At 40.4% G+C, this 27,745-nt stretch overlaps 1 protein-coding gene across 1 annotated transcript; it reads left to right on the top strand.

Moving 5' to 3' along the window:
* Nucleotides 1-2,221: 2,221 nt before the first annotated feature.
* gramd2ab (GRAM domain containing 2Ab) lies at nucleotides 2,222-27,562 on the top strand. Its single transcript, XM_079162408.1, has 12 exons — nucleotides 2,222-2,270; nucleotides 8,498-8,611; nucleotides 14,020-14,077; nucleotides 16,315-16,387; nucleotides 18,319-18,422; nucleotides 20,286-20,384; nucleotides 21,126-21,197; nucleotides 21,280-21,339; nucleotides 21,806-21,941; nucleotides 22,074-22,167; nucleotides 22,978-23,079; nucleotides 25,537-27,562. Exons 2-12 carry the CDS (start codon nucleotides 8,508-8,510, stop codon nucleotides 25,583-25,585), a joined length of 951 nt encoding a protein of 316 aa, XP_079018534.1. The 5' UTR covers nucleotides 2,222-2,270; nucleotides 8,498-8,507; the 3' UTR covers nucleotides 25,586-27,562.
* The last annotated feature ends 183 nt before the right edge of the window (nucleotides 27,563-27,745 follow it).

The following is a 27,745-nucleotide window of genomic DNA, read 5'->3' as shown; positions in this document are numbered from 1 at the left end:
ACTAATAAATTCATTTCAGATCTTTTTACTTTTGGTCGAACAAAAACATTTCAGTTTTTAATTTACATTTGAAACAATAAAGAAACAATAAAGCAGCTTTCACAGATAAACATTAACGAGTTTCCTCCGTGTTTAATTATTATAACGTTTATTACTCGATGATCTCTTCCTGTTATAATAAATGTTTTATTTATTAAAATAACAAAAACATATTCAACCGTTTTCCCAGAAGCTCCGTGGTTTGTTTCCTCCTCACAGATCAGGTGATGAAGATGAAGATGAAGATGAAGATGAAGAGGTGAGAATTAAACCAGCTCAGCTGATGGATCCTCAGAGTTTTTAAGATTCAGGAAGATTAAAACTTCACCTTTTAGTTTATAAACATCTATAAATCCAACTAGAAACCATAGAAACGCAGATCCAGTCTGCAGTGATCTAGTGATCCAGTCTGCAGTGATCTAGTCTGCAGTGATCTAGTGATCTAGTCTGCAGTGATCCAGTGATCTAGTCTGCAGTGATCTAGTCTGCAGTGATCTAGTCTGCAGTGATCTAGTGATCTAGTCTGCAGTGATCTAGTCTGCAGTGATCTAGTCTGCAGTGATCTAGTGATCTAGTCTGCAGTGATCCAGTGATCTAGTCTGCAGTGATCTAGTCTGCAGTGATCTAGTCTGCAGTGATCTAGTGATCTAGTCTGCAGTGATCTAGTGATCCAGTCTGCAGTGATCCAGTGATCTAGTCTGCAGTGATCTAGTCTGCAGTGATCCAGTGATCTAGTCTGCAGTGATCTAGTCTGCAGTGATCTAGTGATCTAGTCTGCAGTGATCTAGTCTGCAGTGATCTAGTGATCTAGTCTGCAGTGATCTAGTGACGGTGGTCTGTTCTCTCATTGGTTGACTTTAAACATCAGCTGATCTCTGATCATTCAGACAAACCTTTCAAAGGATTTAAGGATCATTTATTGTCTTTAACACAGAGAAACTCAACCAACACAAGTCCAACATGAGGAGCAGCGGATCAACGAGCATCAGCTAGAAAAACTATTCTCTGCTCTGAAAATAAGTCACATTAAATATGAAACATGAGGAAGAAAAGACTGTAAATCAACTTTTGAGTTTGAGCACCAAACATCCTGATGTGAACAGAGTCCTAATTAATTATGAAATATGTAAATCATACGCGTCACGTGACGGTTTCATGTGACGACCCTGCTGTAATGTGGTGGTTCAGCCACAGGGGGGCGCTGCTGCTCCGTTAAACGTCTCAGCAGCAGATTCATTAAAGAGACACTTCACCAAAAATCACACAAAAACTACAACTGTCTTTCCTCATTAACCTCATTAACCTCCCGTTGTTTCAAGTTATGAAAATAGTTTTTTTATTCTCATTTTTTACAGCTTTTGTTTGAGTTTCTGCCTCCAGCTCTAAACCTCCTCTTCCAGGTTAGAAATATAAAATATGAAACTATCTGCATTGAATTATGAGTTATTGTTTGACTCTCCTCCCTCCTCACTGCTCCTGCTCCTCAGTGTCTACTAAACCTCAGATGACGTCATGAAATGTGGTTTCCTGCTCAATGACGACACACTTTTCAGTTTCAGACCAGAAGAAACGAACCCAGAAGATCTGCTTCTTGAGTCTGAAACGTGTCTCATGTTGTCGTCTCCATGTGTTCCTAAAGTCATCAGATTAAAGCAGAAACAGCAGCTGAAGCTCAGTGTCGTCTGACTTTAAGGTCGTTGATCATAATAATATTAATAATACGTTTGATTTGTATAGAGCTGTAAAGGTAAATACATCATGTGTTTAATCACATGACTGCACAGCACACCTGAGAACAGGTACACTGACAGACAGATCTCCATCTTATCAAGTCTTTACTGTCAATAACAATCTTTGTTTATTTATTGTGAAATAAAAGTGAAAAGGACAAAATGCTGCTTTATCATCAAGACAAATAAAAGGTGATAAAAGCTTTTTCTTTAATTAGATATAAATTACAGGCCTGATATCACCTTTTGTCTATTCTACCTTTTCCCACGCTTTTATTTTTTTCATTTAATTTTTTCATGCATCGTGCTCTTATCTTGAAGGCCACTTCCTGTCACTTCCGGTTCAGAGTCTGTTGAACGATGAGAACTTGATGGTGGTGGTCCAGCGGACGACCAGCGGCTCCGCTCCGGTCCGTGTGTCCGTGTCCTCGGTGCTGCCGGACGGACCGAGTACCTGCAGCACACCGGCGGACCTGATTGAAGACTGGACAGTACACACAGGTAGGACCGAGTCTGTTGTACAAATACTGTGAAATGTGTGAGGAGACGCTGCTGCTGATGGTGGGAGTACTGCAGGTACCTCAGTAGCAGTACTACCACGTTAAATACTGTGATAATGAGGTATTAGTATAAGAAGTAGCAGTAGTACTAGCAGTACTGGGCGTATTTTAATATTGAGGCTGGTAACTGTAGTAGTAATGGAATGTTAAGAGGTACATTTACTCAAGTACATGAAACGAGTATTAATATAAAATATAAGCAAATAATAAAGATACAGAAATATAATATCATAAATATTATTCTGCATAATGAGTACTTTAAGTATATTTTGATGTTTATACTTTTGTACTTTTACTGTAACGGAGTATTTCTACATTGTAGTATTTCCATTTTTACTTCATTAAAACTTCTGAGTACTTATTCCACCTCTAAGTATGTTAAAAGTACTCATGATGCAGAATAATAATATTATTATTTTATTATATTAATTGATGCATTCATGTGTTCATCACTTTAAAGGCGGAGCTCCTTTTAATACTTTTACTGCAGGTACTTTAATCTGTAATCAGATTTAATCATTTATTCATGGATTCTACTTTTTAATAATCTCAATCTCACAAAAAACTACAGTAAACATATGTACCTCATATGTATATAAAGTACTATAACTCTGAGATGTAGTACATTAAAAAGTACAATATGTACGTCTGAGATGTAGTACAGTATAAAGTACAATATGTACCTCTGAGGTGTAGTACAGTATAAAGTACAATATGTACCTCTGAGGTGTAGTACAGTATAAAGTACTATAGTACCTCTGAGATGCAGTACAGTATAAAGTACTATATGTACCTCTGCGATGTAGTACAGTATAAAGTACTATATGTACCTCTGAGATGTAGTACAGTATAAAATACTATAGTACCTCTGAGATGTAGTACAGTATAAAATACTATAGTACCTCTGAGATGTAGTACAGTATAAAGTACTATAGTACCTCTGAGATGTAGTACAGTATAAAGTACTATAGTACCTCTGAGATGTAGTACAGTATAAAGTACTATAGTACCTCTGAGATGTAGTACAGTATAAAGTACTATAGTACCTCTGAGATGTAGTACAGTATAAAGTACTATAGTACCTCTGAGATGTAGTACAGTATAAAATACTATAGTACCTCTGAGATGTAGTACAGTATAAAGTACTATAGTACCTCTGAGATGTAGTACAGTATAAAGTACTATAGTACCTCTGAGATGTAGTACAGTATAAAGTACTATAGTACCTCTGAGATGTAGTACAGTATAAAGTACTATAGTACCTCTGAGTATAGTGGAGATAAAAATGGAAATACTCAAATAAAGTAGCAGTAGCATAAAGCAGTACTTTTAAACAGTACTTTAGTAGATGTACTTCTCATAGTTTTCAGCAGTAGATGAATCAGATGATTTGTGGTTCTAGGGAATAATATTTACTTATGTTTTGCATAAATTTCATTAAAGAGGATTCTGCTGCTGACTGGTTTCACCAGCAACGATGACGTCATCAGTTTAGATGATATTCTGTCTCTGGTACTTTAATTATCAGGTATTCAACATATTTATTCAACTTGTTAAAAGTACACAGTGGTAAAACAATTCGAAGATTTTAATGACGCATCAAAATACATAAACATGTAAACAGGCAGTAAACAGGATGTAAACATGTAAACAGGCTGTAAACAAGCTGTAAACAGGATGTAAACATGTAAACAGGGTGTAAACAGGATATAAACAGGATGTAAACATGTAAACAGGATGTAAACATGTAAACAGGATATAAACAGGATGTAAACATGTAAACAGGCTGTAAACAAGCTGTAAACAGGATGTAAACATGTAAACAGGGTGTAAACGGGATATAAACAGGATGTAAACATGTAAACAGGATGTAAACATGTAAACAGGCTGTAAACAAGCTGTAAACAGGATGTAAACATGTAAACAGGGTGTAAACGGGATATAAACAGGATGTAAACATGTAAACAGGATGTAAACATGTAAACAGGCTGTAAACAAGCTGTAAACAGGATGTAAACATGTAAACAGGGTGTAAACGGGATATAAACAGGATGTAAACAGGATGTAAACATGTAAACAGGATGTAAACAGGATGTAAACATGTAAACAGGATGTAAACATGTAAACAGGATGTAAACAGGATATAAACAGGATGTAAACATGTAAACAGGGTGTAAACAGGATATAAACAGGATGTAAACATGTAAACAGGATGTAAACAGGATATAAACAGGATGTAAACATTTAAACAGGGTGTAAACAGGATGTAAACATGTAAACAGGATATAAACAGGATGTAAACATGTAAACAGATGTAAACAGGATGTAAACATGTAAACAGGGTGTAAACAGGATGTAAACATGTAAACAGATGTAAACAGGATATAAACAGGATGTAAACATGTAAACAGATGTAAACAGGATATAATCAGGATGTAAACATGTAAACAGGGTGTAAACAGGGTGTAAACAGGATGTAAACATGTAAACAGGATGTAAACAGGCTGTAAACAGGGTGTAAACAGGATGTAAACATGTAAACAGGATGTAAACAGGCTGTAAACCAGCTGTAAATAGGATGTAAACAGGATGTAAACAGGGTGTAAACAGGATGTAAACAGGATATAAACAGGATGTAAACAGGATATAAACAGGATGTAAACATGTAAACAGGGTGTATACATGTAAACAGGATGTAAACCGATTAGAACAGGATGTAAACAGGATGTAAACAGGTGTAAACAGATGTAAACAGATGTAAACAGATTAGAACAGGATGTAAACAGGATGTAAACAGATGTAAACAGATGTAAACATGTATACAGGATGTAAACATGTAAACAGGATGTAAAGATGTAAACAGGATGTAAACAGATGTGAACAGGATGTAAACAGGATGTAAACAGATGTAAACATGTATACAGGATGTAAACAGGATGTAAACATGTAAACAGGATGTAAACAGATGTGAACAGGATGTAAACAGGATGTAAACAGGTGTAAACAGATGTAAACAGATGTAAACATGTAAACAGGATGTAAACATGTAAACAGGATGTAAACAGATGTGAACAGGATGTAAACAGGATGTAAACAGATGTAAATAGGATGTAAAGCTTTGTGACGCTCCAACGTCAGTGTGGACATACAACCTGAAACTGAGTGACAGACTCCTCAAGATGAACCAATCACGATGCTTCTTGTTGGCTCAGATGTGATGCAGCACATATTGATCCGTTTATTGATCCCCAAACTAAAAAACAAGGAAATCAGTTGATTCTGTAGAATCACTGAATGTCTGAGAGATGACTTCATCTGAACCTCCTACTCATGTTGCCATGGAAACAGAGGAGAGAGAATATGCTCGGCTGTCCTTGTGTGTGTGTGTGTGTCTATTTGTGTGTGTGTGTGTAGGTGTGTGTGTGTGTGTGTGTGTGTGTGTTTCTGTGTGTGTGTGTCTATTTGTGTGTGTGTGTTTCTGTGTGTGTGTGTGTCTATTTGTGTGTGTGTGTGTGTGTGTGTGTCCGTGTCCGTGTCTATTTGTGTGTGTCTGTGTGTGTGTGTGTTTCTGTGTGTGTGTGTCTATTTGTGTGTGTCTGTGTGTGTGTGTGTGTGTGTGTGTGTTTCTGTGTGTGTGTGTCTATTTGTGTGTGTCTGTGTGTGTGTGTGTGTGTGTGTCACATGTTCGATCTCTTCTGGGCGTCGTCACAGCTTCAGATCAAAGGTTTTTCTCCTCGGACCAATCAGAGCTCTCCCTCAGCGACGCCCTCTGATGGAGTACTAGTACACAAAGTACTAGTCGATGTACCACACTGAGTTCTAACGATGGTACTCTCTGTAGTAACCAGTACGACATCAATCATTAAAAACTAATAAACACAAGTTGAACAACCAAAGAATCAATCAAATGAAGCAGCTGCTGTGAGAGACGGAGGAGAAGAGGAGAGAGGAGAGGAGGAGAGGAGAGAGGAGAGGAGGAGAGGAGAGGAGAGGAGAGGAGGAGAGGAGGGGAGGAGAGGAGAGGAGAGGAGAGGAGAGGAGGAGAGGAGAGGAGAGGAGAAGAGGAGAGGAGAGGAGGGGAGGAGAGGAGGAGAGGAGGAGAGGAGAGGAGAGGAGGAGAGGAGAGGAGGAGAGGAGAGGAGAGGAGAGGAGGAGGGGAGGAGAGGAGAGGAGAGGAGGAGAGGAGAGGAGAGGAGAGGAGGCCTGCCATGTTCAGGTGGTGCATCTTTATAGCTGGTGAGGCTCGTTAGCATCCTTAAAGACAGAGGAGGCAGCAAACAGGACACAGACCCCTGGTGGATGGGAGGGGTCATCACACCCCCTCCATAAAGTCGGTGTTCCCACCAGGAATACCGACAAACTATAGATTTCATACAACCGGCTGTGAGTGCATCGCCCCCCAGCCCACCAATCAATCTCCTCTCTGCAACCCAGCAGCTCCAACATGTGGAGAAGCATCTGAGCGTGAGAGCAGAGCAGGAAGGAAGGCCAGAGAGGTGACGGGGATGTGGTGCAGCAGCACATGATCGGGAAGCAAGTGGTCACAGGAGGGCAACGAGTGGTGAACACGAAGGAATGGAATTTCCATAATTCCCGAAGACCATAAGCGCTAATCCTCTAGTATCCTAGAGGTTCCTCTGATAAAGGCTCACTAGCCAACAAAAACCGTCCGCAGACCCAACTACGACTCAGCCAAACAAGCCCTGAACTGTACGCTTATGTTCCCGAAAGCTAACAGGCCAAGCTAACAACCTGTCACCACACGATGAACAGTTCACCACATCCCTCCTTTAATACCCGCTTGCTTCACCTGTTAACCATTCGTACCTACTGCACACTGTGCGGCAGCAGCAGTCTTCAGGTTACACACCTGCAAGGTAACTGGGTCCAGAGACTCAGTAAGCTCCCCCGAGTCTTCAGGTGCTACTCGTGGTGGGTACTTATGCACTAAAACCCACAGACCCGGTAAAGAAACCAGGACCTGGTCTCACCCACCTGCAGCCCTGGACGTGCCCCCCGAGACAACAGCTCCAACCACGTCCATCACCACACGATCAAACCCCCCAACGAACTCCAAAGGGGGTCCGCTCTCCAACCTAACGGGGCCAGAACAGCAATGTACTCACCGTGTATACGGGACCACCTGACTCTGTTCTACAAAGATCACCAGCAGAACACGCTCAGTGACACTGATCACTACTCGCTGCTCACAACAACCAAACAGGAAACAGCCGACTCACTGAACTCGTCCGTGTCTCCCAAACCACCAGACTGAACCTCTCGTCACCAAACCAGCTGCTACTGATCCTGAAACAGTCTCTGCACATCAAGTCAAATGCAAACAGCAGAACCAACTTCACCGTACAAATCTGAATATCTGTGTTCACTTCCTGTAGTTCAGTCAGAGCTTCTCCTCTTGTGGTCACATGACATGTTGCTCTCAGATGAATCAATCATGACGTCATAGTTTCACAATTTAATGTTTTTACACCATCTGGTTAAAAACTCTTTATTTTATACGAGACAAGAAGAATAAAATGTTCTAATGAAACATCACTATTTGAAGTCTATTTGGCTTCTTTTCCTGATGAAAGCGTTTATCACACGTGATGGGTTCAAGGACCGTCGGAAAGATGAACATCTGACGGTAATGACAGCTGCTGGCTGTGATAAACGGTGTAGTTTTGGTGATTGTTTATAGAAAACATGCTTTTCAATCAGTTCTATCTAGAGAAGCAGCTTTGGTAAAACCTCAAGTGTCTCATTATTTAAACTGTGTGAACTTCACTTCTTCTGAGATAGATGTCAGATGACAGTAACCTTCATCATGTGAAGAAGATGGAAGTAACAGACGAGGTTTTCTGGTGGTCGATCAGAAGAAGAGGTGTTCCTGTTTGAGTTCTTCTTCAGCTCACTGGATGTTGGTCACACTTCTATATTTAGAAGCTTGTTATCTGAAGCTGCATCTCTCGCTCTCCCTCACACTTCTCCCTCTCCTCCTCGTCATCTCACAGTCTTTTAGAAACACTGTGGTACAATTAAAAAAAAAGCTTTATTTATAACACCGTGCGGTGACGGAGCTCCATGTTACCCTGACAACACCGGGACTGATTTTATTCTCCTCGTTTAAACGCTTCTTCTTCTTCTGTCCTCCTGAACCCTTTTCAGGCCGATAACGATGATGTCGGAGAATATGGATCAGTGTGATGACATCAGCCTCCTGCACCCCCATGACGTGGAGCCCCTCAGAGACGAGGACGGACACTGCCCCCTGCCCTTCAGGTGAGCGACTGCAGTTCAGCTCTCTTCCTCCGTGATAAACCTCTCAGCCAAAATAATACCGTAAACCTGAAATCACTAATGAGCCTCAGGGTGCTTTACAGTCTGTACACATGTGACATCCTCTGTCCTGGGACCCTCACATCACAACAGGAAGAACTCTCCCAGAAAACCCTTTAACGGGGAGAAAAGAGGGAGAAACCTTAGAGATCAACAGAGGAGGGATCCCTCTATGAGGATGGACAGAAGTGTGATCGATGACATGTGTACAGAACGAACAACATTCAATGCAAATGACGTCAGAATCAGAAACTCGGCTCGGTGTCGTAGCGTTAACCTCCGCAGGCTAACTATAAACCTGAGTCAGCCCTAACTATAAACCTGAGCCAGCCCTAACTATAAACCTGAACCAGCCCTAACTATAAACCTGAACCAGCCCTAACTATAAACCTGAGCCAGCCCTAACTATAAACCTGAGCCAGCCCTAACTATAAACCTGAGCCAGCCCTAACTATAAACCTGAGCCAGCCCTAACTATAAACCTGAGCCAGCCCTAACTATAAACCTGAGCCAGCCCTAACTATAAACCTGAACCAGCCCTAACTATAAACCTGAACCAGCCCTAACTATAAACCTGAGTCAGCCCTAACTATAAACCTGAGTCAGCCCTAACTATAAACCTGAGTCAGCCCTAACTATAAACCTGAGCCAGCCCTAACTATAAACCTGAGCCAGCCCTAACTATAAGCCTGAGCCAGCACTAACTATAAACCTGAGCCAGCCCTAACTATAAACCTGAACCAGCCCTAACTATAAGCCTGAACCAGCCCTAACTATAAACCTGAGCCAGCACTAACTATAAGCCTGAGCCAGCACTAACTATAAACCTGAGCCAGCCCTAACTATAAACCTGAACCAGCCCTAACTATAAGCCTGAGCCAGCACTAACTATAAACCTGAGCCAGCCCTAACTATAAACCTGAACCAGCCCTAACTATAAACCTGAGCCAGCCCTAACTATAAACCTGAGCCAGCCCTAACTATAAACCTGAGCCAGTCCTAACTATAAACCTGAACCAGTCCTAACTATAAACCTGAACCAGTCCTAACTATAAACCTGAGCCAGCCCTAACTATAAACCTGAACCAGTCCTAACTATAAACCTGATCCAGCCCTAACTATAAACCTGAGCCAGCCCTAACTATAAACCTGAGCCAGCCCTAACTATAAACCTGAGCCAGTCCTAACTATAAACCTGAACCAGTCCTAACTATAAACCTGAGCCAGCCCTAACTATAAACCTGAACCAGTCCTAACTATAAACCTGAGCCAGTCCTAACTATAAACCTGAACCAGTCCTAACTATAAACCTGAGCCAGCCCTAACTATAAACCTGAACCAGTCCTAACTATAAACCTGATCCAGCCCTAACTATAAACCTGATCCAGCCCTAACTATAAACCTGAACCAGTCCTAACTATAAACCTGAGTCAGTCCTAACTATAAACCTGATCCAGCCCTAACTATAAACCTGAGCCAGCCCTAACTATAAACCTGAGCCAGCCCTAACTATAAACCTGAGCCAGCCCTAACTATAAACCTGAACCAGTCCTAACTATAAACCTGATCCAGCCCTAACTATAAACCTGAGCCAGTCCTAACTATAAACCTGATCCAGCCCTAACTATAAACCTGAGCCAGCCCTAACTATGAACCTGAACCAGCCCTAACTATAAACCTGAGCCAGCCCTAACTATAAACCTGAACCAGCCCTAACTATAAACCTGAACCAGCCCTAACTATAAACCTGAGCCAGCCCTAACTATAAACCTGAACCAGCCCTAACTATAAACCTGAGTCAGCCCTAACTATAAACCTGAACCAGCCCTAACTATAAACCTGAACCAGCCCTAACTATAAACCTGAACCAGCCCTAACTATAAACCTGAGCCAGCCCTAACTATAAACCTGAACCAGCCCTAACTATAAACCTGAGTCAGCCCTAACTATAAACCTGAGTCAGCCCTAACTATAAACCTGAACCAGCCCTAACTATAAATCTGAGCCAGCCCTAACTATAAACCTGAACCAGCCCTAACGATAAACCTGAGCCAGTCCTAACGATAAACCTGAGCCAGTCCTAACTATAAACCTGAACCAGCCCTAACTATAAACCTGAGCAGATGTGTAGCTCTGTGTTGAGATGCGTCCTCTCACATATTACATTCTCACCAGAAAAGAGAAGCAGCAGTTTAAGTTTCGACCTGAGGAAACAGCTGTGCGTCGGGGCTGCAGGTGTAGACCTGGACGAGGCTCACAGCTGGAGATTGTGCAAGTGGATCCAGATGTTGTGGACACACAGACACACACACACACACTCACACTGAGTTAACATGTGTGTGTTGGTACTGATGGCTGCAGGATCACTGGTGATACAAGAAGTGAGCAAACAGTATGCGGATGATTCACTTCTAGATTCCTCCCCCTCGTAATCAACCGACTCCCTCATTAGTCCTGACAAAGAGAGTGTGTGTGTGTGTGTGTGTGTGTGTGTGTGTGTGTGTGTGTGTGTGTGTGTGTGTGTGTGTGTGTGTGTGTGTGTGTGTGTGTGTGTGTGTGTGTGTGTGTGTGTGTGTGTGTGTGTGTGTGTTTGGCGGGAGATAAAAGATGAGGAGACGTGCAGGACAGACAATACACAGAGAGGAACGCCTCTCTCTGCTCTGTCATTCCTGTCACGTACGAAACAAGCTGCAAGGAGAAGCTGCAGAATCACAGGCTGTGTGTGTGTGTGTGTGTGTGTGCGTGTGAGTGTGTGTGTGTGTGTGTGTGTGTGTGTGTGTAAAGCCGTGTGTAAATTCACTGTCACTGACAGGAAGCTATTGTTCCCTTAAAACCCACAAACAAGCAAACACTAAAACACCAGAATTCAAAACGGGGAGAAATTTAAATCTATTATGATGAAATAAATCTGTGAAAATCTTTTATTGAGAATCAAAAATATTTAATTGTTAAAAAAACATTTTCTTGAACAGAATGTAAATCCTCCACCGAGACAACTAAACACAACTAATTATTACTAAATATTACTAAATATTACTAAATACAACCACAATATACGTTTTAAAGTCAGCTTTATAATTATGAAAATGTATCTTTTGTTGAACAGAATTCATCCAATCTACTAAAAGTGTGTTCTGGCTTTTTCCCATCATATTATATTATATTATATTATATTATATTATATTATATTATATTTATTATATTTATTATATTATATTTATTATATTTATTATATTATATTTATTATATTATATTTATTATATTATATTATATTTATTATATTATATTATATTTATTATATTATATTATATAATATACATTATGTCATATTATATTCATAATATGAGTTGTATTTTATATATTTGAACTCTATTTTATGTTTTCGATCCTCTTTCCTACTTGTGTGATTTTCTCTTTATTGATATTTAATGAAGATTCTGAACTTTAGTTGAATCTAAATGTTCAAACAGCCGACGTGTCGTTCAGAGTGAACGAGCTTCTTTCTCTGCTCCACTTTCTCCATTCTGCTCCAACTGTTTGCATAATTAGTTCTTTTATATCTGATGTGTGTGTGTGTGTGTGTGTGTGTGTGTGTGTGTGTGTGTGTGTGTGTGTGTGTGTGTGTGTGTGTGTGTGTGGTGTGTGTGTGTCCCAGTGGACAATCACTCCTTTCACACACACACACACACACACACACACACACACACACACACACTCTCTGCATGCTCCAGTGGACCAAACTAGCACAAGTGGCTGATGGGAATTCTTTCACTTCTTGTCTAGTTCCTTTTTTTCATAGTTATTAATGATCAGCGGTGGAAGAAGTACTCAGTACTTTACTCAAGTAAAGGTAGAAGTACCACGGTCTAAAAGTACTTCACAATGTTACTGAAGTTCAGAAGTAAAATGTACTTAAAGTACAACTAAAAGTAAAAGTACTCATAATGCAGAACGGCTCCTTTCACAGTGTTTTATTATTAGAGAATATTATATTCTGATTGTATCACTAAGAAATACATATAAGAGTATTTTAATGTTGTACTTCATCAATGTGGAGTCGATTGTAGATACTTTCTGTGTACTACTGGGTAAAGTACTTTACTTTTATAGTAAAAAGTAAAACTAAAAAGTAGCATGGGATAGAAAAGTACAAGTATGTCAACCTTGTACTTAACCAAAGTACTTGAGTAGAAGTACTTAGTTACTTTCATACAGATTAACGATAACTGCTGCGATGTGTTCAGTGTCTGTCTGTCCAGCTTCTTTTTGCATGAACGTCGCGTCTCATGTCAGGACCCCATTTGCATGAAGTGTGTGTGTGTGTGTGTGTGTGTGTGTGTGTGTGTGTGTGTGTGTGTGTGTGTGTGTGTGTGTGTGTGTGTGTGTGTGTGTGTGTGTGTGTGTCTATGCAAGTTACATACAGTAAATACTCTGAAGCAGCATTACATGTTTAAATATGAATTCTCTGATTTGGTGTGATGTCATGTGATGTCATGTGATGTCATGTGATGTCATGTGATGAGATGTCATGTCATGTGATGTCATGTCATGTCATGTCATGTGATGTCATGTGATGTCATGTGATGAGATGTCATGTCATGTGATGTCATGTCATGTCATGTGATGAGATGTCATGTCATGTGATGTCATGTCATGTCATGTGATGAGATGTCATGTCATGTCATGTGATGTCATGTGATGAGATGTCATGTCATGTGATGTGATGTCATGTCATGTCATGTCATGTCATGTGATGTCATGTCATGTGATGAGATGTGATGTCATGTGATGTCATGTGATGTCATGTGATGTCATGTCATGTCATGTGATGTCATGTCATGTGATGTCATGTCATGTCATGTGATGAGATGTCATGTCATGTGATGTCATGTGATGTCATGTGATGTCATGTGATGTCATGTGATGTCATGTGATGAGATGTGATGAGATGTGATGTCATGTGATGTGATGTCATGTGATGTCATGTCATGTGATGAGATGTCATGTGATGTCATGTCATGTCATGTGATGTGATGAGATGTCATGTGATGTCATGTCATGTCATGTGATGTGATGTCATGTCATGTCATGTGATGTGATGTGATGTGATGTCATGTGATGTCATGTCATGTCATGTGATGTCATGTGATGTCATGTGATGTCATGTGATGTCATGTGATGTCATGTCATGTCATGTGATGTCATGTCATGTCATGTTATGTGATGTCATGTCATGTGATGTCATGTGATGTCATGTGATGAGATGTCATGTCATGTCATGTCATGTCATGTCATGTCACGTCATGTGATGTCATGTGATGTCATGTGATGAGATGTTTTGTGTCCTGCAGGCTGACGCTGATCGACGATCTTTCCTACGAAGACGTGAAGAAGTGTTACAGAGGATCAGTGAGTCGTTCACTCAACACACTGTGACCTAAAGATGACCACACACACACACACACACACACACACACACACACACACACACACACACACACACACACACACACACACACGCCTGCAGACTTCTAAATAATATTTGAAAGAACTCCTGCTGACATGTCGTCATCTAACGAGCTGTGCGTGTGTCTGTGTGTGTGTGTGTGCGTGTGTGTGTGTTTATGTGTGTGTGTGAGAGTGAGAGACAGAAGTTTACCAGACGTAAACAAAGCATGAGAGGACGGTTCTTCTTCTTCTTCTTCTTCTATTTATTCGTCTGTCGTCTCCTTTATTAAAAAACTCCTTTATGTGAGTAAAAAGTATCATCATCAACATCTGCTTTAAGTACCGAAAGTAAAGGTACTAGTTATGCAGAATAACATCTATTATTGTATTTTAATGACTTCATGTAAAAAATCATGATGTATTATTATAGAATAAACTACAGTAAGATCAGTTGATGTTAGTTTATTGTATTTAGTTTTAATAATCTGAATCTGTCAAAGTAAATCAAGTTTCCAGATAAAGGAAGTCCAGTAAGAAGTACTTCTCAGAGTATAAAGTAGCAGAAAACGGATATACAAGTACCTTAAAACTACTTGAGTAATAGTACTTCGTTACATTTTATCACTGAGAGCTGCACTGTATCAGTTCACTACATAACTCAGACATTATAATCTAGAGCAGATGTTCTTTATTTTGGGATAAACGATGCTTGTGTTTGTATCGATAGATGTCACTCCTGTTCAGTCTCTGACACACAGTCGGGCTTCTATCTGTGATGTCGTTCTCTTGTTTCTACTAAACGTTCAGTCCTTCAGTCCGTCCTCAGAAGCTCGGAGGTGGAGTCGCCGTCGAGCTCTTTCTGTTGTTTCAGTCTTTGTTGTTTCAGACTGGAACAGGAAGACAGGAAGTCTCCTTAGAATAAAGGAACAACAGGTGTATTCAGATGATGTAACCAAAACAATACGGAGGCAGAATAATCCGGAACGCAGCAGAACAACTAGAAGGGATCTGCTGGAGTTAAAGTGTTAATAATCATACTTATTGATCAGTGATACATACTGATAATAGGACTTCTGATAAAAAGCATTCTTTCACTTTATGTCTTCAGGTAGTCTCACAACCAAAACACAAATAAACACAATTAAAGCCAGACGACCACATTTAACAAATAATTATGAATAAAACAGATTAAACTCAGCAGGTGAATAATCGTGCCGTTCAGTAAAGATGAGTCTGTTCATCATGAACTATGTGCAGCTGTAGATTTAAAGAAGAGTTTTATTGAGTCAATATCTTTATTTCTTCTTTTCAATGAGGAATCCAACTTTATGGAACAAAAAGATGTGATGAGTACTTTAATAAATCCTCAGCTTAGGATCAGGTGCAGACATTAAAGTTTTCTGGTTTAGAAAAGAAGGAAAGTTCATGACGTCATTTCACAGCATCGATGGTTTGAATGTTTTCTTCTTTTTGGTCTCAAACAGATCAATCTGTGATTATATCCAGATTCATATAACATATAACATTCATATAACTAATCTACAGGACTTGACCGTGAGCTACGACGCCTTCAGTTTGCCTCAGCGATGTACATTCATGCTAGTCATCTAGCTCATGCTATTAGCTAGCATACGAACAAGTCATGACAGACGGTAACGTGTGATATCAGCTCTCTGTTTGTTTCCATTCAACCTTCACGTGGATTATTTCTCACCGACATTAAACAGTTCTTTATCTCCAAGTTAATGTCGGACGTCTTAACAGAGCTACTGCTAGCTCACGTCTGCTAAACAAAGCTAAATGCTAATGCTAACTCAACAAGTTCACGGATGAACACTGTAAGAACTGTAAGGTCCAGATATAAGATATAGAAGATGTGTCCTGTGGAACCCCATCACTCGCCACGTGTCTGAATATTTTGGATTCTGTGGTTACATTTATTGATATTTTGATACTTATATTAATATTTGCACTCTTTCCTACTTTTACTGCAACTGTTGCACAACTGTTTCCCTCAAGATGGATAAAGTCTTGTTTTATCTCATCTATCCTTCAACACAACGATCCCAGTTCCTTCCGTAATGTTGACATTTAAATCAACTATTTCTGTTGATTTTAACCATATCACATGATTATTGATTACATTAACGTCTCACTCTGTCTGTTAATAACTATCTTTTCTCCTGATGCCTTCACAGACCGTCAGCAAGTACAACTCTCAGTACCACAAACTGTTCCAGACGGTTCCTAAAGAGGAGATCCTGATGAAAGGTGAGGACGGCTAGTGAGGTCAGGAGGACTCTGACAGACAGGACAGATGTTTCACCTGTCAGTCACCTGTCCTCACCTGTCTTAACCTGTCCTCACCTGTCCTTTCCTAACCTGTCCTCACCTGTCCTAACCTGTCCTAACCTTTCCTAACCTGTCCTCACCTGTCTTAACCTGTCCTCACCTGTCCTCACCTGTCCTAACCTGTCCTAACCTGTCCTAACCTGTCCTAACCTGTCCTTTCCTAACCTGTCCTTTCCTAACCTGTCCTAACCTGTCCTGTCCTAACCTGTCCTAACCTGTCTATAACCTGTCCTAACCTGACCTAACCTGTCCTAACCTGTCCTAACCTGTCTATAACCTGTCCTAACCTGTCCTAACCTGTCCTCACCTGTCCTAACCTGTCCTAACCTGTCCTAACCTGTCTATAACCTGTCCTGTCCTAACCTGTCCTAACCTGTCTATAACCTGTCCTAACCTGACCTAACCTGTCCTAACCTGTCCTAACCTGTCTATAACCTGTCCTAACCTGTCTATAACCTGTCCTAACCTGACCTAACCTGTCCTCACCTGTCCTAACCTGTCCTAACCTGTCTATAACCTGTCCTAACCTGTCTATAACCTGTCCTAACCTGTCCTAACCTGTCCTCACCTGTCCTAACCTGTCCTAACCTGACCTAACCTGTCCTAACCTGTCTATAACCTGTCCTGTCCTCACCTGTCCTAACCTGTCCTAACCTTTCCTAACCTGTCCTAACCTGTCCTAACCTGTCCTAACCTGTCCTAACCTGTCTATAACCTGTCCTGTCCTCACCTGTCCTAACCTGTCCTAACCTTTCCTAACCTGTCTATAACCTGTCCTGTCCTCACCTGTCCTAACCTGTCCTAACCTTTCCTAACCTGTCCTAACCTGTCCTAACCTGACCTAACCTGTCCTAACCTGTCTATAACCTGTCCTGTCCTCACCTGTCCTAACCTGTCCTAACCTTTCCTAACCTGTCCTAACCTGTCCTAACCTGTCCTAACCTGTCCTAACCTGTCTATAACCTGTCCTGTCCTCACCTGTCCTAACCTGTCCTAACCTTTCCTAACCTGTCTATAACCTGTCCTGTCCTCACCTGTCCTAACCTGTCCTAACCTGTCCTAACCTGTCCTAACCTGTCCTGTCCTCACCTGTCCTAACCTGTCCTAACCTGTCTATAACCTGTCCTGTCCTCACCTGTCCTAACCTGTCCTAACCTTTCCTAACCTGTCTATAACCTGTCCTGTCCTCACCTGTCCTAACCTGTCCTAACCTGTCCTAACCTGTCCTAACCTGTCCTGTCCTCACCTGTCCTAACCTGTCCTAACCTGTCCTAACCTGTCCTAACCTGTCCTGTCCTCACCTGTCCTAACCTGTCCTAACCTGTCCTCACCTGTCCTAACCTGTCCTAACTTGTCCTAACCTGTCCTAACCTGTCCTAACCTGTCTATAACCTGTCCTGTCCTCACCTGTCCTAACCTGTCCTAACCTGTCCTCACCTGTCCTAACCTGTCCTAACTTGTCCTAACCTGTCCTAACCTGTCTATAACCTGTCCTGTCCTAACCTGTCCTAACCTGTCCTAACCTTTCCTAACCTGTCCTAACCTGTCCTAACCTGTCCTAACCTTTCCTAACCTGTCTATAACCTGTCCTGTCCTCACCTGTCCTAACCTGTCCTAACCTGTCCTAACCTGTCCTAACCTGTCTATAACCTGTCCTGTCCTCACCTGTCCTAACCTGTCCTAACCTGTCCTCACCTGTCCTAACCTGTCCTAACTTGTCCTAACCTGTCCTAACCTGTCCTAACCTGACCTATATTTGTTCCCAGCTCGTGATGATAAAGTCTCTCTCTTCCTGTCTGATCCACCTGTCTACCGTCTCTCTTCTTCTTCTTCTTCTTCTTCTTCTGTAGTGTATTCGTGTGCGTTGTTGAGAGACATCCTGCTGCAGGGACGACTCTACATCTCCAGGAACTGGTTGTGTTTCTACGCCAACCTGTTTGGCAAAGACATCAAGGTGAGTGAAGAAGCCCCTCCGCTGTACCTGTCCCTTTAAGAACGTGTCCAATGTATTATAATGTTCTTAGAGCTCGTGTTAGGAAGTTAAACAGCTCATAATTCATCTCTAATATCTATTTTATATTCATGTGAAAACATCTCCTTCAAACTACTGGATGTATTCAAGTTTATCACCAAAATTACATTTTACAGATTACACGTGAACACATCATGATAACATTATAATGTAGCTTCAGCCAGTACTCATGTTCACTGAGCAGAGCCTGAAGGCATCATGATGTCACTGAAGTGAACCTCGTTGGTTAACCGTTAGCGGTGCTGCTAACGTTAGTAGCTCTCCTCTGATTGGTTGTTTACAATGAAACATGATCAGAGACTAGAAACACAAGTTCTACTGAGTCAGTGAAACTTTATTTACACTCTGATGTTAACGTTTAAACTTTATTTACACTCTGATGTTAATGGTAAAACTTTATTTACACTCTGATGGTTAACGTTAAAACTTCATTTACACTCTGATGGTTAACGTTTAAACTTTATTTACACTGTGATGGTTAACGTTAAACTTTATTTACAGTCTGATGGTTGACGTTTAAACTTTATTTACACTCTGATGGTTAACGTTAAACTTTATTTACAGTCTGATGGTTAACGTTAAAACTTTATTTACACTCTGATGGTTAACGTTAAAACTTTATTTACACTCTGATGGTTAACGTTAAAACTTTATTTACACTCTGATGGTTAATGTTAAAACTTTGTTTACACTCTGATGGTTAACGTTAAAACTTTGTTTACACTCTGATGGTTAACGTTAAAACTTTGAATACACTCTGATGGTTAACGTTAAAACTTTGAATACACTCTGATGGTTAACGTTAAAACTTTATTTACACTCTGATGGTTAACGTTAAAACTTTATTTACACTCTGATGGTTAACGTTAAAACTTTATTTACACTCTGATGGTTAACGTTAAAACTTTATTTAAACTCTGATGGTTAACGGTAAACTGAGGGGGGGCAGTACGGATGAATAACGATCAATAACGATCTATTACACCACTAATCGTGATATTCATTTAGATATTATTCAAATATTGATATGCATGTCTATATAACAAACGTGTAAAATCGCATTTTAATTTGTCTAAATATAATAATCAAAATGATCCAGTTTTGATGCGTTACATGAAACACATTAAAAATGTAAACCTATCGCAACTAATCATGGAAACTTTTAATTACAATTATCTTGAAGTTTAATTAGAGACAGTAATTAGTCAAATGTTACGTGATGATGAAGATGATGATGAGGTGGACAGATATTAGAGACGTTATCTAACTTCATTATTTTGTCACGTGACACACATACACCTGCTTTGTGTGTGTGTTTATTCTGAGTCCAGGTCAAAGGTCACCTCAGTATCATCTGTTACAAGTAAAAGTCCTGCAATTAGAATAAAACAGTAAAATTACAAATATATTAGCATCAAAATATACTAAAAGTACCAAAAGTAAAAGTACTCCTACTACATGCAGAGTAATATATATATATATATATATATATATATATATATATATTATATTCATCACTTTAATGTTGCAGCTGGTGAATGAGGAGCTTATTTTTATTATTATGTTCTGCTGATCGTCTAATCACTAATAACACAACATCATGTATTCATTGATTATATATATTTATAATATGTATCTGTCAGATAAATGAAGTGAATTAAAAAGTACAATATTTATCTCTGAGATGTAGTAGAAGTAGCAACAAATGGAAATACTCAAAAGTAAGAAAGTACCTAAAACTTTCACAATAAAAGCTCCTGTTCTCTCTCCTCTCTGGACCTGCAGGTGTGCATCCCGGTGGTCTCAGTTCGTCTGGTGAAGAAACACCGGACCGCCGGCCTGGTGCCGAACGGCCTGGCTATCACCATGGATACCGCTCAGAAGGTACCGGACAGGATGAGTTCACAAAAAATAAAAGAGAAGAATAAAGTTTAAAGTCCCGAGTTTCTGCAGAGTTCAGCCAAATTAAATTGAAGACATTCATAGAAGTCTATGAGAAAATGACTCTACTTCTCTCTAGTGTCCACCAGGGGGCGACTCCTCTGGTTGTATAGAAGTCTATGAGAAAATGACTCTACTTCTCTCTTGATTTATTACCTCAGTAAACATTGTAAACATGAGTTTATGGTCTCAATCTCTAGTTTCAAGTCTTCTTCAATACAGCATGATGTTCATTTAGTAAATGATGGTCCATTTAGAGTCACACAGACCATAAAGCAGGGGATGCTTTAGGGGCGGGGCTACACAGTGATTGACAGGTCGACACCAGAGATGTTGTCCGTGTTTCACAGATTGTTTTCACTTCATCAAAGTTAATTGAAACATTCCGGTCGCCTAAAAAAAAGTCTTATTCAGCGTTCAGGTATATTTAGCTCCGCCCTCCTCTGTCACTTCTGGTTGCAAAAAAAACCAAGATGGCTACGGCCAGATAGCCGAACTCAAGGCTTCAAACCAACGTGTGACATCATACTGACTACGTCCACTTCTTATAAACTGTGTTGGAGACATGACACCATTTAAATATAAAACTTCTCACGTCGTCAGACAGACGGTCTTAGAGTCGACCTCAGGCTGAAGGATGAAAGAAGAGTTGACTTCCTGTTTGTACTTCCTGTCTCTCTGCAGTACGTCTTTGTGTCCCTGCTGTCCAGAGACAGTGTCTACGACGTCCTCAGGAGGATCTGCACTCACCTGCAGGTCTGTCAGAAGTCAGAACCTCCTGTTTGTATCTCAGAACGTAATCCAGTGACTTCCTGTCTGACTCTCTGTCTGTCTGCAGGTGAACGGGAAGAGTCTGAGTCTGAAGCAGTACCTGGAGGAGCCCAGCTCTCTGTCCATGGTAATCAGATTACTTTGATAAAAACACCAAAGAGATGCACGTTTACACCATGAAAGAAGAGAGACTCATTTAAACATAAGCAGGGGGTTATGGGTAACGTAGTTCACAAAGGAGCCGGAAATAGTGTGATACAAATCTATACGTCAAGCAAGCTGACAAGTACTAATACTACACAGAGTGTGTGTGTGTGTGTGTGTGTTCAGAGGGACACGCATGTTGAGTCGAGTTCATCTTTCCAGATACTAAACCTCAATTAAATACTTTATTTATATTTATTTATACCTCACTTTTACACAAAACTTTATTTCATTTAATAAAACAAGACAAAGTGAAATCTTTTCCATCATCTAAATAAAATAAAGTCTGAAGAGTATTTGCTGGATGAGTATTTAAACCATCAAAGAATCAGCAGAAGAAGACTTCTCTGATCCTCTGATGACAGACTTGAGTTGATTTGATCCGTCAGGACGAGTTTCCGGAGGTGCTGAAGTGGAGGAGGAAGCCGTCGCTGCCCCTCGTGTCCTCCTCCCTCCCAGACCTGCTGGGGACCTCGTCCCCCGGCCTGGTGGCAGACACGCCCTTCATCACGCACACACTCACAGGTGAGCACACCTGTCAAGCCCCGCCCACACGTCAAAGCCCCGCCCCCACCCTGCCCAGAGATACCAAGATACTGAGCCGTGTGTGTGTGTGTGTGTGTGTGTGTGTGTGTGTGTGTGTGTGTGTGTGTGTAGACAGCAGTTTGGAAACAGAGAAGCTCCTGCTGACAGAACCAGTACCTGAACTGGGTCACATGGAGTACCAGCTGCTGAAACTCTTCATCCTGCTGTGAGTACAAAAGTACACACAACAATACAACTAGATACCAAGAAAACAACATATTCACACATATATATATATATATACATACACACCCAAACGTGTTTATTTGTTTGTCTTTTAAATCTTAAAGATGATAACTTAATATACCAGAATACATGATTCATTTATCTTCACAAATACTTCCAGGATTTAACTAAAAGCAACGATAAAAACTCCCAAACACCCAGAGTACACAGACAAAGGTATTTGTGTCAGTAGTAGTAGTAGTTTTAGTAGTTTTACTGTAATGAAGTCTCAGGTGTGTTCAGAGTCTGAACTGTGATATGTCGTGTTGTTGCTCTGTGCTGCCACCTGCTGGTTGAATATATTCCACATGAGCACGTGCAGAATATAACGGTAGAGGACGGTTTCTCAAAGTGCGGCATGAGGGCCGATGGTGGCCCTCAGAAACACATCATGTGGCCCCTGTGTGTGACATGAAACTCACGCATCAGATTTGAATCATTCACAGAACATTTTACCACTTTTTATAATATACTATGATGTTTTATGACTCTTTATGACTCGACACACAATACTGTGTGTACATAGTACATATATACTGTGTATACACAGTATATATGTACTGTGTCATGAATAGTCTGGTTGTCTTTCTTCTCTGGCGTTAACTTCAGTAACAGACTGATGTCAAAGGATCAGTTCATCAGAAGTTATTGTTCATTGATCGAATGCTGCTCATGTGATCTGTAATTAATCTGTCTCTGTCTGTCTGTCTGTCTGTCTGTCTGTCTGTCTGTCTGTCTGTCTGTCTCTCAGTGTCTTCCTCCTGGTCCTGTCGTCCTGCTATCTGGCCTTCAGAGTCTGTCGTCTGGAGCAGCAGATGAGCTTCCTGAGCAGCCAGCCGACGCTGAGAGAAAGGTCCATAAAACCATGTGCACACACATCTGGATCATAAAACCATGTGCACAAACATCTGGATCATAAAACCATGTGCACAAACATCTGCATCATAAAACCATGTGCACACACATCTGCATCAAAAAACCATGTGCACACACATCTGCATCATAAAACCATGTGCACAAACATCTGGATCATAAAACCATGTGCACACACATCTGGATCATAAAACCATGTGCACAAACATCTGCATCATAAAACCATGTGCACACACATCTGCATCAAAAAACCATGTGCACACACATCTGCATCATAAAACCATGTGCACAAACATCTGGATCATAAAACCATGTACACACACATCTGGATCATAAAACCATGTGCACACACATCTGCATCAAAAAACCATGTGCACACACATCTGGATCATAAAACCATGTACACACACATCTGGATCATAAAACCATGTGCACACACATCTGCATCAAAAAAACATGTGCACACACATTTGCATCATAAAACCATGTGCACAAACATCTGCATCATAAAACCATGTGCACAAACATCTGCATCATAAAACCATGTGCACAAACATCTGCATCATAAAACCATGTGCACACACATCTGGATCATAAAACCATGTACACACACATCTGGATCATAAAACCATGTGCACACACATCTGCATCATAAAACCATGTGCACAAACATCTGGATCATAAAACCATGTACACACACATCTGGATCATAAAACCATGTGCACACACATCTGCATCAAAAAACCATGTGCACACATTTGCATCATAAAACCATGTGCACAAACATCTGCATCATAAAACCATGTGCACACACATCTGCATCATAAAACCATGTGCACAAACATCTGCATCATAAAACCATGTGCACAAACATCTGCATCATAAAACCATGTGCACAAACATCTGCATCATAAAACCATGTGCACACACATCTGCATCAAAAAACCATGTGCACAAACATCTGCATCATAAAACCATGTGCACAAACATCTGCATCATAAAACCATGTGCACAAACATTTGCATCATAAAACCATGTGCACAAACATTTGCATCATAAAACCATGTGCACAAACATTTGCATCATAAAACCATGTGCACAAACATTTGCATCATAAAACCATGTGCACAAACATTTGCATCATAAAACCATGTGCACAAACATCTGGATCATAAAACCATGTACACACACATCTGGATCATAAAACCATGTGCACACACATCTGCATCAAAAAACCATGTGCACAAACATTTGCATCATAAAACCATGTGCACAAACATCTGCATCATAAAACCATGTGCACACACATCTGGATCATAAAACCATGTGCACAAACACCTGCATCATAAAACCATGTGCACGCACATCTGGATCATAAAACCATGTGCACACACATCTGCATCAAAAAACCACGTGCACAAACATTTGCATCATAAAACCATGTGCACAAACATCTGCATCAAAAAACCATGTGCACAAACATTTGCATCATAAAACCATGTGCACACACATCTGGATCATAAAACCATGTGCACACACATCTGCATCATAAAACCATGTGCACACACATCTGGATCATAAAACCATGTGCACACACATCTGGATCATAAAACCATGTGCACACACATCTGGATCATAAAACCATGTGCACACACATCTGGATCATAAAACCATGTGCACACACATCTGGATCATAAAACCATGTGCACACACATCTGGATCATAAAACCATGTGCACAAACATTTGCATCATAAAACCATGTGCACACACATCTGCATCATAAAACCAGGTGCACACACATCTGCATCATAAAACCATGTGCACAAACATCTGCATCAAAAAACCATGTGCACAAACATCTGCATCAAAAAACCATGTGCACAAACATCTGCATCAAAAAACCATGTGCACAAACATCTGCATCATAAAACCATGTGCACACACATCTGCATCATAAAACCATGTGCACACACATCTGCATCATAAAACCATGTGCACAAACATCTGCATCATAAAACCATGTGCACAAACATCTGGATATCTGGAGCTCATATCAGAAAACACTCAAAGAGCCGATCAGATCTGACTTCATAACAATTACAGATCTGTGTTTGATTTTAACATAAAAACACACAGGACGCAGTATTATACTATAAAACTATTTAAAATAGACTCCACGTTAATTAACTACCACATTAAAAGTGATAAAAACTGAATAATATTTTATAAAACACTGTGAAAGGACCAATTCTGCTTGATGGTTTTATTTACTTTTGATACTTTAAGTACATTTTGCTGATAATACTTGTGTACTTTTACTTTTTAATATTTGGAATCCAGGACTTTTACTTTTTTAGATGGTATTTTTTAAAATAATCAACTTAATTAATGAGCCAATTAAACACACCACAAACACTCTGCTTCCTGTTGTTCCAGGTGTGGAGAGCTGCCCTGCTGGCTGGCCAATCAGAGGACAGGAACCTGACACTTGGAGCCAATCGGGGAGTAGAAGAAGAAGAAGAAGAAGAACCTGCACTTACATAGACTTCCCACCAGGGGGCGGCGGCGAGCCGGAGACAGACGACTGTAGCAGCCGTCAGCAGCTGTACTCTGACTCCGCCTCTAAACCTGGTTACCATAGAGACGTCACGATAGTCAACAGACACAGCGGCCGACCTTTGACCTCCCGAGGATGAGGTCAGGGAGAGGTCAGGAGGCCGGAGGGACGACGACGTGCTGTAACATAACAGTGTGTGTATGTGTGTGTGTGTGTGTGTGTGTGTGTGTGTGTGTGTGTGTGTGTGTGTGTGTGTGTGTGTGTGTGTGTGAGTGTGAGAGTGTGAGAGTGTGTGTGGGTGCGTGTGTGAGTGTGAGAGTGAGTGTGTGTGTGTGTGTGAGTGTGAGAGTGTGTGTGGGTGCGTGTGAGAGTGTGTGTGTGTGCGTGTGCGTGTGCGTGTGTGTGTGTGTGTGTGAGTGTGAGAGTGTGTGTGGGTGCGTGTGTGAGTGTGAGAGTGTGTGTGGGTGCGTGTGTACATAGACTTTATAGAATGATGTGTCAAAACAATTCAGCCAATCAAATCGCAGTACATTCCTCTCGGTCACGGCTACAGTTGGTGTGTAAACGTGTACTTTGGAGACATTGTTACACCTCAGTTACCTTTATTAAATATAAATCTACATTTACCTGAAACTTTTTAAAGTTTGAAGTTAATAAATTGTAAGTGGAGCAAATGTTACATTTGGTTACAAACTAACCTACAACTTCCACTTCTACTCCACCAGGGGGCGTTTCAGCTGAAGAGTGAAGCCAGAGCTTCACGTGTTAAAGCTGCATTCTCTCTAGTGTCCACCAGGGGGCGACTCCTCTGGTTGTATAGAAGTCTATGAGAAAATGACTCTACTTCTCTCTTGATTTATTACCTCAGTAAACATTGTAAACATGAGTTTATGGTCTCAATCTCTAGTTTCAAGTCTTCTTCAATACAGCATGATGTTCATTTAGGAGGGAAGGAGTGAAAGAGGGAAGGATGAAGGAGTGTATTTGTGAAGGTTTTTGCTGCAACGCATGAAAAGTAACATAAAGACTGTCTTGTGTGTGTGTGTGTGTGTGTGTGTGTGTGTGTGTGTGTGTGTCTGTGTGTCTGTGTGTGTGTGTGTGTGTGTGTGTTTTTGGTCACATGGATCCACATCCTCTGACTTTCTTTGGATAAAACTGTATTTAAAGTTCAGAGAAGCTGCTGTTTTTCTTCTCGTTCTGAGTTAAGATTACAAATGAAAATGTCATTGTTCAAGTTCTAAAAAAAACAACTACACTACCCATGAGCCTCAGCTGCTGTTGCTGTGGAGAAGAAGCAAACTAGAGGTGTGAATTGATCCATTTTAATTCCTTTAAGATGTCTTAGCGGATCACATCATGTTAGAAAATATCTGCTTCTTTGACAACTACGACTCCCAGGGTGCATTTCACCGTCAAGCAGCCAACCGCAGAGCGTCACGTTGTTGAAGATCATGGTTCAGTTTCTGCAGCTTGAATTCATTTCTGGGTTTTCTGACTTTAAAATAATTCAACAGGAGATTTAATGATCCAGCAGAGAAACATTTAAGGAATTATTGATCACATTTGTTAAAACTTTGTTTCTTTAACATTTTCATTCATATCTCAACTGATATTTTTACAGACAATTATTAAAAGTCAAAGACTTTTTTAGATCTACAGTAAAAAAATACACAAAACAATCAATCAAAGGATTTTAATTGAGTCTGATTGCTGCCTTAAACTCACAATATAATCATTTTAAAGAAGCAGGGTGAATGTCCCTTAAATGTGAACCTGAATCTGCACATTTCAGACGATTTTATTCAAATGTTTCTACGAGGACAATCTTTAATAACTCACAGCGAGACGAGGAACAATAAAGTTTCATTTGAACAGATGGACGACATGAAGCTGTTTAGATGTTTGAGTTTTAACTCATATTGTTGTTCTGGCTGTAACACAAGAATCAATAAACACATTTTCATCTCCTGATTTTGTCTTTAATTACAGATAATTATAGTTAATTACAGCTAATTATAGTTAATAACAGATAATTACAGATAATTACAGTCCATTGCAGTTCTTTATAGTTAATTACAACATTAAAAC

Source organism: Pholis gunnellus (genome assembly GCF_910591455.1).
Source record: "Pholis gunnellus genome assembly, chromosome: 7".
Taxonomy (NCBI): Eukaryota; Metazoa; Chordata; class Actinopteri; order Perciformes; family Pholidae; genus Pholis; species Pholis gunnellus.
Note: the sequence above shows the minus strand (reverse complement) of the source record. Positions and strands in the feature narration are given on the sequence as shown.

Coding starts and splice junctions, on each gene's coding strand:
- gramd2ab (XM_079162408.1), top strand. CDS start 8,508: ATGATGTCGGAGAATATGGATCAGTGTGATGACATCAGCCTCCTGCAC. Junction 8,612..14,019: donor CACTGCCCCCTGCCCTTCAG/GTGAGCGACTGC, acceptor TGTGTCCTGCAG/GCTGACGCTGATCGACGATC. Junction 21,198..21,279: donor GGATCTGCACTCACCTGCAG/GTCTGTCAGAAG, acceptor GTCTGTCTGCAG/GTGAACGGGAAGAGTCTGAG.